The sequence below is a fragment of the Giraffa tippelskirchi genome, chromosome 2 (assembly GCF_054371585.1).
Source record: "Giraffa tippelskirchi isolate mGirTip1 chromosome 2, T2T-mGirTip1v1.2.pri, whole genome shotgun sequence".
Taxonomy (NCBI): Eukaryota; Metazoa; Chordata; class Mammalia; order Artiodactyla; family Giraffidae; genus Giraffa; species Giraffa tippelskirchi.
This window is the reverse complement of record NC_137276.1, coordinates 41,124,518-41,144,838: the sequence shown is the minus strand read 5'-3', so window position 1 is coordinate 41,144,838 and position 20,321 is coordinate 41,124,518. Positions and strand designations below refer to the sequence as shown.

The following is a 20,321-nucleotide window of genomic DNA, read 5'->3' as shown; positions in this document are numbered from 1 at the left end:
TTTAGAAGAAAAAAAGCAAAATACAAAACAAATAAGATAGAAATAAATTAACAAAACTACTCCATTTGCTAACTCGAAATTGTCTAACCCAATGCCTGGCATTATACGTTTGCGATAGATATCAAGTATTTGTTGGCCTCTTGGTCAAAGTTGAGGACAATTACTTCATTTAGTTTTTCATCAAGAAATCTTCTCACTTTAGTTCTGTCTTTACCCTTCATCTCCTTTTTGTTCCTCTCTGCCTCTCATTCACAGCTACCATTTCAGCTTTTGCTAAGCCCTTCTTTCTTCGTCCTGTAAGTGTGCTTTTCCATTGTGCACTTCTCTTACCTTTGACTCATGCCTTGCTCAGTTTCCTGTTTTGAGAGATTTTAAAAGCAAACAAACAAAAAATTTGTTTTCCCACTTTCTCTCTTTCCCTAGTAGCCACCAGGGCATTAAGATCTTCCCATATTGTTATAACTTCAGGCAACTCTAGATACAAATATCACCTAAATTCCCCTCATATTCTCATATTTTTCCTTCAACAGCTAGGTTCTCCATGTGAGCCCAATTTTCATGTTCAACTTTTATGTATGCTTTTCTTCTTTACAGATTAGGGTTCTAATTTAGAAGCAGCATACAAGGAGGAAAAAGAGCATCATACAGTGTATTTCTGACAGCTCTAGATTTGGAAAAGGCATGATCTTCCCCTCCTACCTGCTTCTTTCTTCCAGCTTCCTTCTTATCTCTGTTCCCTGCTACCTTCCCTGAGCCAGAACCCACTGGCATTGGAGGTCATCAGGGTCAAAGGTCAGGAACAGCAGCTCTGATCTTGTCCAATAGTGGACTCTGGAAATTTCTATCAATCAGTCTCAGCCAAGTGATGAGGTGATTGCTCATTCCAATCTACCTGTGACTTTCAGGCAGGCAGAAATCTTGATCCCCAATAACTTCCAGGTTCACTTTATGTTTATCAAATAGGCACTAACATTGCAAAAATAAAACCAGAAAGGCCTTGAGAAGAAAATTAAATCCAAACATAAGCTATTATTTTTCAATCACTTTGCACTCAAACTGTTAATTTTATAAAACTGTATTCTCCCAGATATGATGACTCATTCATAAATGCAGAGAAACCTGCAAATCAATTCCTTACATAAAGCAAATTCATTCTAGGATAGAACGTTCAGCAAGTGACTGGAGCATCCTAATAATAAGTATTAGGAAATTAGATGCAGACTCATTTTACTTATGATCAGTGCAAGTCACTACAATTTATAAAATGCCCATGCAAAGTCCTTCCTTTGTTCCACAGGTATTTACTAAGCACTAAGCATAAAGTCAGGCTAAACCTTCTGGGCAAAGATGAGTACAACATACTCCTTATGTTCAGGACATTCACAATTTAGTTAAGTAAGCAAATAGTTACAGTACTATCTCCAACAACCGAGGGAGGTGCCAGCTTTCATGAGAGAATTAAGGATGTGGCATCTAACATTATCAATAGAGAAGATCAAAGAAATCATCACAGAGCAAACAATATTTCAGTAGTCTGGGAGGATGAACAGGGCAGGTGTAGTCAGGTGAAATGCGAGAAGGGAATGGTAGGGAAGAGAAGGAAAGAGAAAGAAAGAGCATTTGAAACAGAGATCTCAGAAGTATTAACACAAGAAAACATGGGAATTCCCAGCAGCAGGGTCTCTTAGTGACACTGGAAGGGGAATCTGGGAGCTGGTCCTGAATACATGATGTATCATCCTAAGGACTTGGGACTTTACCCTCCCAGCAAGTAGTTTTGCAATTCTACCCCTTGGAATTAGAGATTAATTATAATCACAATTAAATAATAAAACAGCAAACACCTTCTGGGTAGTTTTTAAATGTCAGTATCCATTTTAAATATGAATACATTTAAAATATTTAATCCTTAAAAACAACCCTATGAAGTAGGAACTAACATTATGCTAAATTTTAAATGTTAGGAAACTGAGACTCAGTTTCCACTGAATGGAAGAACAAAAGAAGGTAGCGAATTTATGCAGCAGGTTTGGTGGTGAGCACACACTTGAACAAAGTCTTCCTTTGCTAAGAAAAAACAGGATGGGGCGGTGGGGGGCACTTGAGGGCAGATTAATGAAAGTTGGCAGAGCTGGAAGAGATCTCTGGTTTTTCATACTATTAGCCCCTCCTTCACCTCACTTTCATAATGAATAAGGAAGAAGGAGAAGGAAGTGCTGTTGTGTCTAGAAAGACCTTTCAGCAATCTCTTTGCTGTTCCCCTCCTCTCCTTCTTCCCTCCAACATGAGTAATTAGCAGTGACAGAAAGGCAGATGGGAGGACCTAGTGTGCTGGACCTAACTCAACACTTCACAGATATTTTCTCATTTCATCTCCACAGCAGCAATGTCACAACCTGCCTTTTATCCTGATTCACAAATAAGCAAACTGATGCTGTGGGGAGGGGAATCCATGATTCTTTCCTTTATTCTTTCCTAATATTTCCCATAACCTCTCTCTCTATCCAACTTCCATTTCTTTGCCCCTTTCTTCTCTGTTCTCATCTAGGTAACCAACTGTTCCACGAACCTCTGGAATTTCTTACTGTACAGTCTCTGAGAGGTTGGGGTAATTGCCTCTTCTTTTTTCCTTTTCTATTTTTACTTATCTGTGCCCAACACAAATCCAGCACTTACTACATTCCAGGAACTCTTCCGAAGCCCTCCCAAAATATTTACTCATGTAATACTCACCCAATGATCCCCAGAGAAAGACCATTGCTCCCTCAGTGGAAGATTCTGAGTGACCAAGAGGTTAAGGAAATTTTCCAGGGCACAGATTAAGAGGCCGAATGGAAACTAGGAGGTCTAGCTCCAGGGTCTGCATCCCTATTCAGGCTTCATCTTACTTCCCTTAGCAGGTCTTGGCACACCTGACCAGGTACTTGATCTCAAAATCCTTTTTGTTTCCTTCTTGGCTTCCAATTCGCCTCTCTGACCTGGTTCACCTCCTACCTGTCTGGCTGTTTCATCTCATTCCCCTTTGTTGATTCCTCTTTGATCCCTGGCTTCCAAAAGTTGGAGTACCTCTGAGATTAGTCCTTTGACCTGTTTTCTAACACCCGGTCCCTACTGATCTCATACAATTTCACAGCTTAAGCATCATCTCTAGGCAGATTGCAGCCAAATTGGTATCTTCTGTCTATAAATCTCCAGTAACATTCTGACTCATATATCTAACTGTGCATTGAACCTCTTCACACGGCTACCTAATGGGCATGTTGAAATCAATGTGCCTCCAACTGAGTTCCTGCTCTTTTTCCACAAACTCCTTATCCCTCATCTCAGTAAACTGGTAACTCCATTTCTCTAGCTGCCCAGGCCAAAGAACACTATCATCCTCAATCTCTCTCCCAGTGCATACAACTCATCTGTAAGATATATTCCAAAATTTGATCGCTTTTCACCACACCCACTATCACCATTCTACCACAAGCTACTGTTCTCTCTTATCTGGATGTCGCAGTGTTTCTAACTAGTCTCCTTGCTTCTCCTCTCAACCCTTCCAACCAGAGTAAGGGAAGCAAGGCCCTGTCTTAGAGGCAAAATGTAAGAGGCATCATAACACTCAGTAGTTAAGACAAATGATAAATTAATGGAATATTTTTTTAAAAAATCAAAATCAACGAAAAGAAGTCACGGTGAACAAAATGGCAGATTTTAAATGAAAACAGAACCAGACTGTTTGCCTTGCCTCCCTTGCGTCACCCTCACCTAGGCCTGTCTGACTCCCTTCAATGTATTTTCTTCCCTTTTTCTTTATAATTGGAGTATAATTGCTTTACAATGCTGTGCTAGTTTCTGCTATACAACAAAGTGAATAAGCTATATGAATACATACATCCCTTTCCTCTTGAGCCTCTTTGACAAAGGATTAATCTGCAAAATATAGAAGCAGTTCATGCAGCTCACTATATACAAAACACCCAATCAAAAACTGGGCAGAAGACCTAAACAGACACTTCTCCAAAGAAGATACACAGATGGCCAACAAACACTTGAAAAGATGCTCAACATCACTCATTATTAGAGAAATGCAAATCAATGTGTTCTTGATGGTTAGAACTATTCCATTAAACATGAGTCACATCTTCACATCTCAAGGCAAGAGCCAAGGTCCTTCCTGTGAACTGCAAGATCCTTCACAACCTGGCCCGCCATCATCTCTCTGATACCTGATCCCATTTCTCTACTAATCACTCAGCTGCACCCTCTCCACCTAGGCCTCCACTGTTTCATCAACAAGCTCGCACCTCAGTGCCCTCACACCTACCAAGCCCTCTTCTTGGAATGCTCTCTCCCAAATACCTCCCTCACTTCAGCCAGGTCCCTTCCCAAAGTCGCTATATCAGGATAACACCATCTAAAATTCTATGCCCTTCCCAACACATATACTTCACATTCCTTTTCCAGTCTTTTATTCTTCTCTGAAATGAACATAAGCACAGTGCATATTTTGCCTATTTATCTTGCCTACTGTTGTCTATCACACCCACTATAAAGCTTCATGAGATCTGGGGGAGAGAGGGATTTGTTTTGCTCTCTGCTTTATCCCTTGTGTCTCAAAAATTCGTGGATGACAGTAGGTACAGAGGAGCCTGATGGGTTATAGTCCATAGGATCGCAAAGTGTCAGACATGACATAAGCGACTTAGCATGCATGCATGCACCCAGTATACAGCTTTTGAATGAATAAGTGATAAATGTTTATGAGTGCTTTTCGTTTAGCTCTGAATGTCTGCTATGTATAGGTTTTGAATTCTATTGTCTCAATAATTTATACTGGAAATTACTCTTTCAAAATTCAGAAGCTCAGATCTGATGTATTTATAAGGTACAAAATTAGAAAATGTATTGCAAAGGCTTTTTTTCAAATTGACCAAATTTTTTAACAAAAGTTTGACTTGCTTAAGAATATATTTATCTTGGATTTGAGTTCACCCCTTAGATTAGGTCAGTGTTGAAAGGGGATTGTTTTTGAGGAATAAACATTGAAGATCAAGTGTCTCTTGTCCAAATTTTGAATTTTATTTTCATGTTCTACTTTCCAAAGACTTGATAATATATTGAGATATTCTATAGATTTTCTCAATAATATCGGAGTGAACCTGTATGTGATCAAAAGGCCATTCTGATGTCAAAATGTTTAATCACCTTTACTAATAATTAACCAAAACTAAAGGTAAGTTTTGCAAATAAAACTTGTCATTTCACCACAAATTGTTATTTCCTGATGGAGAAGATGAAGTTCAGCAAAAAGTAAACTTACAATTTGGCTAGAAGACAACAGACTTTGCCTTCTAACATCTGTAACACACACAAGACTAACCTCATCAGACCCCAGTCCATCCACGACCTCCTTGCTCTTATGGGTTAAATCTAGCATTGTGGGATCATTTGAGAATATCCTGATGAAAAGGCAATTTTAGTAACATTTGGGAAAAGTGAACAAATTAGAATTAGTCTTTACAACTAGCTTATTTTTTATAAATATTCAAAATCCCTTTTGGGTTTTTTTAACTTATAAGTTTTTGAGGTACAGTTGATTTACAACGCTGTGTTAGTTTCAGGTATACATCGCAGTGATTCCGTTTTATACATACACACATACACACACGCACACACACACATGACTGAATATATATAGAATATATATATTCTTTTCAGATTCTTTTCCCTTATAGGTTATTACAAAATATTGAGTATAGTTCTGTTTGCTATAGAGTAGGTTCCTGTTGGTTATCTATTTTACATACAGTAATGAGTATATATTAATCCCAAACTTCTAATTTATCCCTCTCTCTTCTTTTCCCCTTTGGTAACCATAAGTTTGTTTTCTATGTCTGTGGATATATTCTTGTTTTGAATATAAGTTCATTTGTATCATTTTTTAGATTCCACATATAAATGATAACATATGATATTTGTCTTTGTCTGCCTGACTTCACTTAGTATGATAATTTCTAGGTTCATCTGTATTGCTACCAATGGCACAAAATGCCTTTTTTTTTTTAATACAAAATGCATTTGTAGTTTTATTTTTTAAGATGATTTATATTGTTTCATAGAAACTTCTATAACTATTTCATCAGAAGTTTAGAATTATAAACTAAATATAGGTCTCATTTTATGCCTACTTTGTAGTATGCATAGAAACTATTTATACTATAAATGTATCAGTAAATCTACAAGTCATTGCTGCATATATGTATATCAAACCACCACTATCAAAAAATACATTCCAGTTTGTCTTAGCCAAGATACAAAATTAAAATGGAAACAAACAAAACTCTGCCTTTTGTAAAGTAACAGACACAGAAACTTAGTCAACTGTCCATAGAACACAATGCCCTAAAGCTGGGCAGAAAATGAAACTGGCATACAGACAACACTAACTAATTGCTTCTTGAGAGAATGAATGATTGAGCACTGAATCAATCTGGGTCAGAAGCAGGCAAGAATTATGAGAAAATTCTGGGCAAGAATGGCCATGCTTATATGCAGAACAAGAAACTGTTCTATCCCTTTAACAGCTAAAGAATATTCTTGCTGGAATCTCAATTGAGTTTTCTAAATTATATGAAAAACATTACTTTCTCGATGATGTTTTTCTATTAGTTTGGGAACGTTTTTATTTTATTACTTTTAATAATAGAATACTTTGAAGCTGCATTTTACTCAAATGATTATCTCAGCTTCACTTTTGTCACCTAATTTTTTACCCATTCCCTGCATTGTTAATGGTACATTTACTCTGAATCTTTAAATGAAAACCAAAGTAGTATAGGAAACCCCAATGCATAGGACAGAGAAGTTTTTAGAAGGCCTATAGTGATATGCATAATATTTGCATGTGATTCAAATCAGTGTAAAACAAGCTTCCTCTGTCCTGGTTGGCAGAGTACATCAGGCAGTGAACATCCAGCACAGAAGCTTCAGTGAGTCACTCCCGCTCATCCCTCTCTGTATATGGAAACCCACAGGGCCTCTCACCACTGTGAACTGGGACATTCACCATGGATGTGTCCTTGCTCTGGGAATCTCTAGATTTGAGTGACCATCAGATTGGGAATGGGGCTCAAATCATGTTCCCAAATAAAAAGTATAGATAATGAAATGCTGAAGTTTCCTATTTTTAGCTACAAAGATCAGCACGTGTGCTCACTCAGTCGTGTCCATATCTTCACAATCCCATGGACTGTAGCCCACCAGGCTCCTCTGTCCATGGGACTCCCCAGGCAAGAATACTGGAATGGGCTGCCATGTCCTTCTCCAATGAATCTTCCCGACCCAGGGATCGAACCCGTGTCTCCTGCATTGGCAGGCAGGTTTTTTACCACTGAGCCACCTGGGAAGCCCACATAGATCAACATTGACATATGCAAATTTTTGTAATTTCTTGGATTTTACAGAGGCCTCACATCCTTTCCTGAGTGGTCCATGTCGTATATGATCCAGGTGTCAGTAGGCACTTCCAGCACCACTCAGAAGGATCCATTGTCCTTGTTCTGCTAAACCTCACGTGACACTTTTATTACAGAGTAGTTTGCATGACTTTTGTATATCTGGTACCAGCAGACTCTGGTCTAGAAATTTATCTTTGAAGAATAGGTTGATAAATGTCCTAGGTAACAGAACAGATAAATGAAATTGAAACTTTCAGACTCTTCATACCATATCCTAGTTGATTTGATTTAGTAACAGTGCTCTCTCCCCACATTTGCAAGGACCTTTCTACATATTCTTTTAATTGGTAAGAACGAATTTGTTTTCGAGCATTTGGTGACATTCTGGGATAACTGGATTGAGAAATACTGGTCTGCCTTCTAAGTGTAAAAAAAGATATTATTCAATTTTTACTTCTAAATTTCAACTAAAACTGAACATTTTTAAAAAGCTCTTTTTTAATGAGGATTAACTGGTCTGGTTTGTGAGTGACTGTTAGTTACTCTATCCTTAGTGACTCATTTATAGAGAATGTTTCCTGAAGATGTCCTTCATGAAAGGGACACATTTGGACTAGGTAATAGTAATTTACTTAATTTATCTTAAATTTGGTTTCAGTGAGCAACCCTAATTAACCTGATTTTTTGCTGATAATCACTCTCAATGGAATCAAATCACAAATCCGGGGATGGATTGAGCGGAACCCAGAAGGAAGCAGCCCTCCGCGCACTGGTCCAGCGCACAGGATATAGCTTGGTCCAGGTAGGAACTTCTCGTGCCATCTGCTGAGGCTCACCACTGAACTCAGAGTGGTGGGAATATCGGTGATCCTAGCATGTAAAATGTGACTGGTCAGTTGTATATCTCTTAAGATGGACATTCCTTTCCTGGGGCAGAGGAAGTTGGATCCTTTCAGTCTTGCAGGGGACCTTACAGGTGATATTCTCTCTACTCTGGGTTATCAACTCAATTTTGCCTTGTCATTTGGAAGCTGAACTAGTGTTCACAATCATGAAGACTATCACAGTTCTGAAAGGCCAATTTAGAATAAGAAAAGGCATCTGGAATTCACCACTGAGAGCAGTTAGTGAAGTAGAACCAAGTTGGTGTTTCAAGAAATCAGCAGAAAACAAACTATCCAGAGACTTGCTTTGGTTTCCAGAGAGATTTCTGACTATGGAGGTATGACAACTTGTAGATGAAGGATCCAAGAACTGACCATTTGGTCAGCGTAGTTATTCCAGGATGTTTTCTCAAAATAACTACTCAAGCCATTTAGGATATATAATAATTTCTCTCCCAAACTAACTATTCATAGTCACTAGTTGTTCAGAATTATCTGCGTATTATTGTCTTTATGATAACCTCTGTTAGAGAGTTTACGATACGTCGGAAAGCAAACTAGTATTATACATATAAATTATCTTATCTGAAGAAATAATGCTGCTCTTTTTTTTTAATGTTGCTCAAAGATAACAGCTGAGAATTAAAATATTAACACTTTTACAGTAAAACAAAGTGTTAATATTTTAATTCTCAGCTGTTATCTTTTTCCTACATGCTTCCCTGACTTAACCAAAACTTTGTGCCATTATGAAAATGAAAGTCATAAGTGGATAACAATAAAATATACAGTAGTGTCCCTTACTGCAAGTTCCTTTGTCAGATCAATTGAAAACTAAACGTAGCACACTTTTTAATAATCTTATGAGTCATGGCACACTTTGTTAGAGATAATGCTCAAAGTTATTTCTAATTTCCCATCCTAATGAAGAGTATTTATTTAGTCTTTTTAAGATTTCAGAAAGTATTATGTCAAAAAGACTCCTAAAAGTTTAAACCAAGGGGGATACTAATGCATTATTAGTTTTTAATACTTAATAAAAGTCTATTTTAGGATCATTAATAATCTAAATGCCTTTATCTTCAAATTTAATGTGCTTCAAAATTAATGCCTGACTGAAATTTTTTATGCAGTCTTTTCCTATATAAAGGGGTTTTCATAAGCCACAGAGAAAATTCGATAGCATTTACAGTCTATAAAACAGAAATATTTAGAATAATTTTTTACATTTGCTCAAGTATGGTTAGCTGAAAAAAAACATTCTTTTTCTTTTGTAAACAGCAGTCTCATAAATGCTATAAAATCAATAATTTTAAATCAGTTTATCTTTTTAACTTCTTTGTATCTGAAACACTCATATAAGAACAGTGGTAGTGAAAAGAACTTAAACCCTTTTGAAAAGCAATTTGTCAATATTCATACATAAGGATATTCTCCTTGTGGAAACAAACCTCTAATGATCTGAAATATAATGATGAAAATATATATAAACATTTCTAGTGTGACACTATTTCTAATATCAAGGTCTTAACTGTGAATATATAATTACCCTCAACAAGCAGAAGTTTATGAGAAATTACCCTAAAACAATATAAATTGCCCATTTAACTTTATTCTGGGCACTGGTTCTTTCATTTCCCCTAGATGAAATTCAGGGCAAGTCTCATGACTTTTCTGGTAACTTTCAGCTAATAAAAAATCAGCTGCTAAGTAATGAATATGTCTAGTCCAGTAGAATAAAAACTTAACTTCATTCAAAGTGAAAGCTATTTCCCTTTCCCACGCATATCAGGGTGGAAGGCAATTTCTATTTTTTTCTCTTTATGCTCTCAGAAGCATAGTTCCCTACATAAGTTTACTAACCAGAAGAAAGGGATGAAAGTAAAGGAGAGGGGACGGGAAAGTTTTCGCTTGACTGCTTTTGACATTGGTCTCTGGGCCTGGCAGATGTGTAAAGCTCCTAGGGTACTCTCTAGAGTCATCAGAGACACCCTGAATTCCACTGCCCGGGGTCCCTCTAGCTAGAGGCTACTTCCCTGAGACCCAGTCTCCTTCGACAGAGCTCTTTTTGACACTCCTTAGCATCCCTCTTGGAAGAGATAAAACTTCAACCCTAATTCCTACATGTGGCCAAACTCTAGACCCCTGGAAACTCACATTCTGACCCAGTAAAACCTGCAAGTGCAGGTGAGATGAAGCAACCAGTTCTCCTTCTCACCACCATCAAAGCAAATGGCCAGCCTATTGCTCACCGTGAGATACTCCAGGGGTAAGTTAGACCTACCATCCTTGGGTGTTTCCAACTGCAGGCAGTACATAGCAAACTCCATGAGCTTTTTCCTTACTCCCCTCCTCTGCTCTAGGTGAGCTGAGAAGCACCTCAAAATTCCTCCCACTTAGGGGGAACTAGGATTCACAACACACCAGCAATGGGCTCCAGAGATATTTAAATCAATTCCAAAAATTCCTCTTAAACTCTTCAGTATTTTTTCTAAACTCACAGATGGGGAGGGGTAGGAAGTGTTGAGTTAAAGTTGTTAAACAGTTTCTCCCTACCTCCTTGTCCTGCTTGCTGGTCCAGTAAGTTTCATATCCATATCAGAGGCCAGAAGAATTCCATCTTTAAATCCTGTTACAAATGAAACATAAAAGTCACTAAGTAATCATTTAGAAAATTCTGCAGAATAGAAAATTTTAGCATATTAAAACAATGTAAAAAGCTTGCAAAAAACAATTCATTTGTTCAAAGAGCAATGGAGACCTTTTCATAATCCTAATAATTTAAGAACATTTTCATTAAAAAGGAAAAAATAATAGGGCTATTTTACCCTTATTATGCAAAATGTTTTCAAATAAAAGACACCTAAAAATATATGGCCTATTTGCCTATTACTTTGGTCTTACATAATCAATTACATTCAGAAAATATTAATAATAAGGATTTAGATCACAAGTTAATAGCAATTACAAAATAGTAAACAGTTATTGGGCACTTATATTCCAACTGCTTTATGTCTATTAATTCGTTTAGTCCTAACCACAACCCTGTGAGTTAGTTACTATGATCGTCTCCGATTTCCAGATAAGGAAAACAAAACTCAAGGAGTTGGACAGTTTGCCCAAATGGGCCATAATTCCACTGCAATTGGCTAAAATTTCCAGGAAGATTTACAGAACTAAGTGCTATTATAATGTTATCTTTAAGATTGCTGTTTGAGAGATTAGCATGCCAGAGCATGCTAAAAGCACTTTGTTGAGCTTAAACTTTGTAACATGATTCACTTGAAATAATCATTTATTAGCAGAATGACTACTGGATCAGAAATTTTCTAGTGATGTAGAAACCTAAAGTTCTGAAACCTTTGCTATGCAGATCAAAAGCCTCTAATTAAGATGTAAATATGCACACGATTCAGTTCAATCATTTTGAATGATTTGGAAAATCCTTTCTGATTTTGACTGCAAAGCATAGAAAGTCACCCAAGACTTCAAATCAGAGACCTGTTATTTAACCCAGTCTTGACCACACACAAGAATAATCATTTTTTTTCTCTTTTAGTTCCTTTTTTACATTGAAATATAGTTGCTTTACAATGTTGTATTACTTTCAGGTATACAGCAAAGTGATTCAGGTTTGTATGTAAAAATATATGTAAGTATATATATTTGTAGGTTGCTACAATATATTAAGTATAGCTCCCTGTGCTATATAGTAGGCCTTTGTTGTTTACCTATTTTATATATACTACTGTGTATATGTTAACTCCAAACTCAAGCCCCTTAACAGCTCTCGGCCTTAACTTCCCAGAAGATTGGCTAGGACCTACTCCACTCTTAGTCAAAGTTTTGTTATTCTAGCATATGCTCAATCTAGTTATTGGTCAGCAAACTTGTTTAATTGGAAAAGGAAACCAGCATGTACTGAGACACAGCTTCAAACTCAGCAGTTTAGGGAAAATCCTTCAGTCTTCTCAGTATTTCAGTCTCCCTACTCTGGATTAGAGAAAACATTAGCATCATCATCAAATAAAAGAACAACATCAGATGTACTTTTTAAAAAGTCTCCGTACAAAAGTACAGATATTAATAAGTATATTAATACAATTCAGGGAGTTGTTCCTATATAATGATATTTTTAAACATTACAGTATTCACTAAGTTAGGGTTTGAAGGATTTGCTTCAGCTGTACCTTTGCAGTCTCTGATACTGAATGCTGAATACTTGCAAAACAAGAATTCCAAAAAGAAAGTGTGACTAATCTGTGCACTCTTATCACTAGCAAGACAAATACAGCTGCCAAAAATAGAATTTTACAGGTTACTTAATAACATGAGTCGGTCTCTTACATCCAAACTGATGCAATAAAACGTGCTCATGAGGATCTGAATATATGCCTTGTGATATTCTTTTTAAATAATAATTGGATATCTTTAGAATTGATAACTAAAATTTTTATCAAATTTCTTTAAATGATAAAAGAATTTTAATGAATAGAGGTTCAATAAATATTGTTATAAAAACTGTGTAATGTTGACAAGCTAAACTTTCAACTTCGTCGCATTATGCCGCATAGAGAGATTTCAGATGGGTGCTGCAATGCTAACTTGTAAATAAAATTTGTGTCTAGGCAATGGACTTAGATGTGGAGTTTTTTTACACTTTTCCACTCTTAACTGTATTTCCCAGATCTTCCAAAACTACCATATATTTGAGACACAAAGGGGAAAAAAATAACATTATGATGATCCTTTCCTCCAGAATGTATTACTAGTGTGGGTCATCAACTCTGTGACATCTGATGTTCCTTTCATCCAGAATTTTCTCCTTAAAACTAGAAAAACACATTTTCATAGATGAATATTTTCAGAAAACTTTCTACCCAATGTGGAGTCAGTTTACACCAGATCTACTACAATGAAGTCTAAATATATAGTTAATAAAGATCACTCTTAAGTAGTCTGAATATATTTTAAAGAAGACCCGATGGTTATAGAGTATTTTTAAGCAATTTAAAATATGGCATGTGTTAATACTTTGTCCAATTACCCTATAGATAATCTATTTTCTATAAATTACAACACAAATATTTATGTGGTATGTCAGTTATACTGTCTATCTAATGCAGTGGTTGTTTTTAATAAAGTTTTCTTTGCTGTTTTCCCCTAATCCTTATTATGAAACACAATGTGTTAGTATTAGTCCTTGAGATTACAGAAGTATAAATTATAGCAGCTGACCTAAAATGCATACCAAGTAATTGCAATGAAAATTAATTTATCTAGAACTTAAAAGGACAACATAAGACTGCATTAAACGGGTGTAACATTTCTGTTTAGAGCTTTAAAATTGACCATAGTCTTTGACCTAAGGAATAAGGACTAATACTTAGACATAAGGATGTTCATCATAGTGGAATTTATATGTTTAAAAATATTGGACATATCATCATAAATGCCCAATAAAATATTACTGGTTGTATAAAATATGTCACCCTTATATTTTCAAACTATATGGTCATATAAAACTTTGATTTCAAAGAAAGACATGGGAAAATGTCCAAATTTTAAAATTTAGTTAAAAATAAGAAAGCAAACCTGTATGTATCAGCTTACAGATCATATTTTAAGAAATTATTCACACACACAAATATTAGAAGATAATAAAAGGTAATCTCTGATAAGGATAGCTTTTTCTTTCTTGTGCTCTTATTTATTTTCCAAACTTTTTATAATGAATATGGATTATTTTTATTTCGAGGAAAAAAATCTCATAAAGTAGAAAATATTTCTAAGAAGCATTCAGTTAGGAATAGAAAACCTAGGAAAATTTCATGAAGAAAACTTCATTATAGAAGCTGGATGATAGATGCTTGGGTTCACTAGGCGATTCTTTCTAATTCTTTATATGTTTTCTGTGTGCATATTTAATACTGATACAATCCAACGATTCCATTTCACTGTTGGAAAACAAGCTCCAGAGTTATACAGTTCAGTAAGGACATAAACCAGAGGTCAGCAAACTGATCCATGACTGAAATGTGGCCACAGCCTGTTTCTGCAGTGATTTAAGGACAAGAGCGGTTCTCACAATTTTAAAAGGTTGTTGTTGTTTTTTTTAATCCTAAAATATCAACTATCTGGCCTTTTACAGAAAAAGTTTGCTGACTCCCAACTCTAATCCTTAATTTAGTACTCTCTAAGTTAATCCATAGGTTTTTAAAATATTGAAGTACAGTTGATTTACAGTGTCATGTTAGTTTCTGGTGTACAGCAAAGTGATTCAGTTATACATATATGTGTGTGTGTGTATATATATGTACATATATATATTCTTTTTTCATATACTTTTCCATTATAGTTTAATACAGGATATTGAATATAGTTCCCTGTGCTATACTATAGGATCTTGCTTATCCACTATATATATATATATATATATATACTCCACTCAAATGTACTTTTTAAAAAGTCTCCGTACAAAAGTACAGATATTAATAAGTATATTAATACAATTCAGGGAGTTGTTCCTATATAATGATATTTTTAAACATTACAGTATTTTAAACATTACTATATATATATATATAGTTTGCATCTGCTAACCCAAAACTCCCAATCCAATCCTCCCCTGCTCCCCCTCCCCCTTGGCAACCACAAGTCTGCTCTCTAATTCACAGTTCATAAAGAAAATGCCCTATAACATACATGAGGGTTTAAGATTCCTTAAAGGATCTAGGAGCAACCCTCCTTGTCCTACCAACCAGTTCAAGCCTGAACCCTTGTTCCTTCACTTATTTATTTACTCCACAAATAGAGACATGGTGCCTGCCTTCATGAAAATTACTCAAAGGAAGAGAGAAAATAAGCAAGAAATAAAATAATAGCATAGCATGTTAAATGCTATGAATATCATAAATCAGGTCAAGTGACAGAATGGTAGAAGGCCTTCTTCAGACAAGATGAAATTGAAGTTGAGACATAAAGGATGAGAGCAAACAAACATGGCCAGGAGCCAAAAACAAAGCAGCATCTTTGGCAGAGGGGATCACTTGGGGGGTCCTGATTAACCAAAATATTTGTAAAATGCACAACGACATGCAAGCAGTGAAGACAATAGAGTGCCTCAATTTCCGTAAGATTACAGCAGATAAACAAGAAATCAGCGCACTTCATCTTTCTCTCCCTTTTTCAGTCAGTCATCAGTCTGCTCCTAGGAGCAATTCCCTCAAACTAGGAACAAATTACAGACTTTAATTCCATTTCTCAAACGTCCCTTTCCATGCGTGTTCTCTTATTTGGAGTTTCACTGCAACATATATTTTAATTTTCTAATATGTTCAATTCCTAAATAAATACCTACAAGCCAAAAGGTACAAAAGGTGGCACTAGGTCAACATTAATCTGATTAGAAGACCGTTCTCTGCTTATGTGCCTCAAATTAACTCCCCTATCTCTTTGGTTTGGTATAATGTGCTTTAGTAACTTTCCTTAGGTACTTTTGAAATGGAAATTTTTTTCTACAAACAATGCCATAAAAATAAGTAACTTAGGATCCCAGAGTTTACAACTGGCTTCAACTAGACTAGATCAGCGAGAAGCAGATGGAAAAACCCTGTGGCATTGACATTCTTTTCCAACCACCACACAAAAATCCTAGGGACAGAAATAAGAGTTTGACTCCATGACAAAATATAGCTCTTGGGTCCTCCTTTTTCTTTTGTTGCCTGTTCTTACCACCTGCTTCGGTCCCCGTTATTCAGGGACTTATGTCATTCATCAAGTGCATGAATGCTAATTCTTTAAATAGGTGGCACTAAACATGAGAACAGGATGGTACCATTAGATCATCACAGGCGTGATTCCATAAGGTCACCACTCTAGCCACCCATAGGCTAACTTCATTTTCAAGCTCCTAAGAATCTTTGCTTTTACTAGCCAGCAATACCATAGCCTGGTGTGGAAGACTCCAAATGAAGGAGCAGTTCTGTGAATCCTTTTGTGGAGGGTGCATGTACCTGACATGAGATGGGAACTTCAGCATCCCAAGAATTAGAAATGCATTCCAGGAGCTATTTTCAAACAGCAATGAATTTCTTCTCCACTCACCTAATAGGGAGTGGGTTACATATGAGGTCTTCGATATAAGGTTCAAAATATTTGCAAAATATGAACTATAGTGCTTTCCCTTAAAATAGAAGGATGTGACGGTTTCTGTTTTGTTGGCTTAAAAAATGCTGTAAATTTCATGACTCACACAGAAGCATTGATGGCAGTTTTGAACTTTAGACTTTGTTTGCAGGTAACTTCAGGACTTTTAAAACTGTTACCTGTTGGTTTAATATCAATCAGCAACAAAAAATAAGTGGCTCTTAATCTTCACCTAAAATCTTATAATGACATGCAAGGAGAACTCTCTAACATAAGCTAAAGAGAAAAAAGAGATCACAAAAGCATACAATCATGAAGCTGGGTGGGATTTCAGTAGCCATGATCCTTTTTCTAAACATTGTTTCAGAGATGCAGGGCAGAGAGCTGAAGTGATCTTGAACAATACATTGACAGAACATTCAATAACCTTGAATTTCATTGTGTGAGAATTATTCCACTTTCAATTCTCTTTTAAGTTTTCTGATGAGGAAAGTTTTTAGATCTTAAACATCTCTCCTTCCCCTGCTAATCTTTTAAAATAGAGAAGAGGACTAGGGATCAGTTTTTAGTAAGTAACAATGTCTGGCTAGAATTTGATCATGGTTTCTTTCTTTTGTAGGTTTAAATAATGACCTTTCATTTGTGGGAAATGATATTCCACTTAAGAGAATGATATTTTCTTTTTTGCATAAGTTTAAGACAGTGAATCAATGCAAAGAAAGTCATTAAGTATTGAATAATTAATGGACGAAGTGTCAAGTGGATATGCAATTGGATTTTAAAAATCCCTATATTTCCTTTAAGGATCCTATTGACTAACTCAAAACACATTCTATGAATATGTTTCCACACTTAAATATGGCAAAAGTCAGACTCCATTTCACAAGCATCCTAATACTCTCCCAAGACCTCTGCAATCACTTCGTTAATCTTTTTCCCTTTTAAATGAAGAATTTCCTGAGGAAAGATTTAGTGCCTTGCTGAGTCTCTTAGCTTGTCAAAAATTCTTCTGGGTGTGGCAAGAAGAATAATTACTGTATAAGATTTCTCACATGCTAAAAGAACAAGTGCATTCGGAATTCTCCTTGGCATATGTTGAACTAGAAAAGGATAGAAGAACAATTAACCCAAAGCAAATGTTTTTTATCTACATAAGGTCAAATCTGCATGTGAATATCTTTATGTCATTTAACCAGATCTCCGACTACTATCAGTTAGTCAATGCAAAAGGGCAAATTGTATCTATAATAAAAAGTTGGATGGACCTATTGTATAAATTACACATTCCAAAATGATAAAAGCCCAAAACAGATAAAGGAATCACCAAAGCTTTCATCTAGCTATTTCTTAGATGTAGTTTATAGATTCCTGCAGGTTGGAGCAGTGAGACAAGACACATACCCAGAGCCAGAAGTGAACATGAACACAGTAAATCCTGGTCTCAAGATAATATATGCTTTGCAGTCCACATTAGTGAACCTCAGGGCAAATGTAAACAGAGTGTCTTAGAAGTGAATTGGCATTTCACTTGTTCTCTTATGCAGAAACACACATACAAACTCCAAAAAATATATTTTCTGATTTCTAAATTTGTATAAGAATATTCTTGAATTTCATATTCCCATGAATTAGCCAAAAATGTCAAGGAAGCTTTACAAAACACAAGTTATTTTTAAAAACCTATTTGCTTTTAAATACTTCCACTACTGAGATACTGAAATCCTAAAGGGTGGTTGTCATACATAAACCTTAAAAATAAAGGGGAAATATTAGAAGATATCATTAAAGTCATCATTTGATAACAAATCAGTTCTGCCTTCATAAGACAACTAACAACTTGAAATCAGAACTCTTCCTAGGCGATAGGATTTCAACAGTCACTCTTCCAAAACGATACATCAGGAACATGATTCATAATTTGCCAACAGTTGTTTCTATGGACAAACCATACATTTTTTAAAGATCAAATGTGAGAGCCTTTTGAAGACTGAAGCAAATAGATAAATTTTCAAAAGCCAAAATCTATTTGCATCGGTGTGATTTTTGCCATAAACACATACCACCAACAATAATATTTAGAATTTATTAAAAAATTTGAACAGAAATACTGTTTAGTTTTAAAAGTAGACTTTTTCTAACTTATGTAAATGGGAAAAGTTTTACATTCCTAATGTGCAATAAAATAAATGCATAACTATTAAAATAAAACATTGACTATAAACTACCTAATATCAACTCACATATGATATTTTGGGAAACTCTGGGCTGTATGATAATAAACTAAACTTATATCCATGTAATATAGTCATGCCCTGGCTTTGCCTCTTTGTTACTAACTATAGTACCATGTTTCTACAAATTCCAACATCCCACTTATTCAGTTTTATACTACAATCGTTATTTTTCTCTCTATTTTAAGAAAAATATCTGGCATTCATATTGTGTATGCCTTGCAAAGATTGTAAAAAAAAAAAAATGCCTAACAAGGGTAATGCAAACTTCCAAAGTATGTAAGTTAGATAAATTCCGCCTTGGAAAAATTCTCAGCCTAAAGTAGATTTTACCAGTTTGAAGTCACTGATCTTAAGATGTGTGGGTAAACAAACAATACACAAAACAGACTGTTATCTTTCACACAGAATTAACAAAATAAACATTCCTTATAGCACTGTCTGTTGTCCTCCACAACAATAATGGTGTTAGCAGGCAAAGGTAAAATCACAACTAAGGAGATTCTTTTGGTACCTCTTATTTAAGGCCCCTAAGATTTGCCTTGAACCCTATCACATGTTGAGGTATATAGGCGTTGTACAGGTGGAAGGTAATAATGATAATGTCTAGTAGAGATCTTTATTCAATTTCACAAATCAGCAACTAGGAAAACATGGTAGTAATGTATAGACACAGTCCCTAGAGCTGTTCTCCATGTGTAGGCATCAAACATGAGGACAGACCACAGGAGTTTAGCCATAGAACCATTATTCTTGGTATGACGCTGGTGATTGGCATGATTGTGAAGGCTAGAAATGCCACAAAACTTGGGGAGATTGTCCAGCACTTAAGAGAACAGGAGCAGAAATAGATACAAACGTAGTCAATTGGAAAATGGGTTGGAGAACATCTGAAAGCAGTTTAGTAAGGAAACATACACAGTTTCTTCCCTCTTGGCAAGAAAAAACGAAGGACCAAAGGGAACCACAAAGATGATTATAGATTTGGAATTTCAAATTTTCCAAAGAACCAGTTAAAGGAGTTGAAATTGCTACTCAGGAAAATAGACTGAATGAAGGTTCATTAATTAGTGTCCTTCTAGTTTATGAATGGGTTCATTTATGCAAGACAACTAACCATCTGGTATCCATGTTTGATGAAGTTGAACAAGAAAGTGAGTGTGGCACACAATATGCAAAATTGTGAGACTGCTAAGCCTGAGAAGAAAGGTCATCATGAATTTTGAACAGTACATATGCCAAGTTCACCAGATTGAGAACCAGAGGACTTTTAGTCTATATTTTCTGCAATAAATTAAACCAATGCAACCTTACAGAAGTCACATAATATCTCTGGATTCAGCTTCCTCATCTGTAAAATGAACGTATTAGGTTAATATTTTTAAAAAAGAAAAATAATGCTAAAATTACAAGCATGGACTTGGGATTCAAATTTTGTCCTTATCACTTACTGCTTGTATGTCTTTAGACACATTCTGTGCCTTGAATTTCTTACCCACAAAATGAAAGTAATCATAATATCCTTAAATGTTTGTTGAGAAGATTAAATTAATTAATACATGGAACGAATTTGCACAGATCTTGACTCAGGGTTAGCTGTTGTTTTTTCAGTT

At 35.6% G+C, this 20,321-nt stretch overlaps 1 protein-coding gene across 2 annotated transcripts in view; it reads left to right on the top strand.

Annotated features, from left to right (window-relative positions):
* The first annotated feature begins 8,148 nt into the window (after positions 1-8,148).
* Positions 8,149-20,321, top strand: part of A1CF (APOBEC1 complementation factor) — a 50,264-nt gene continuing 38,091 nt past the window's right edge. For both annotated transcript variants that reach the window (XM_081557148.1, XM_081557141.1), the window contains exon 1: positions 8,149-8,247. In XM_081557148.1, the coding sequence (XP_081413274.1) occupies positions 8,149-8,247 (99 nt within the window). The remainder of the gene's footprint in view (positions 8,248-20,321) is intronic.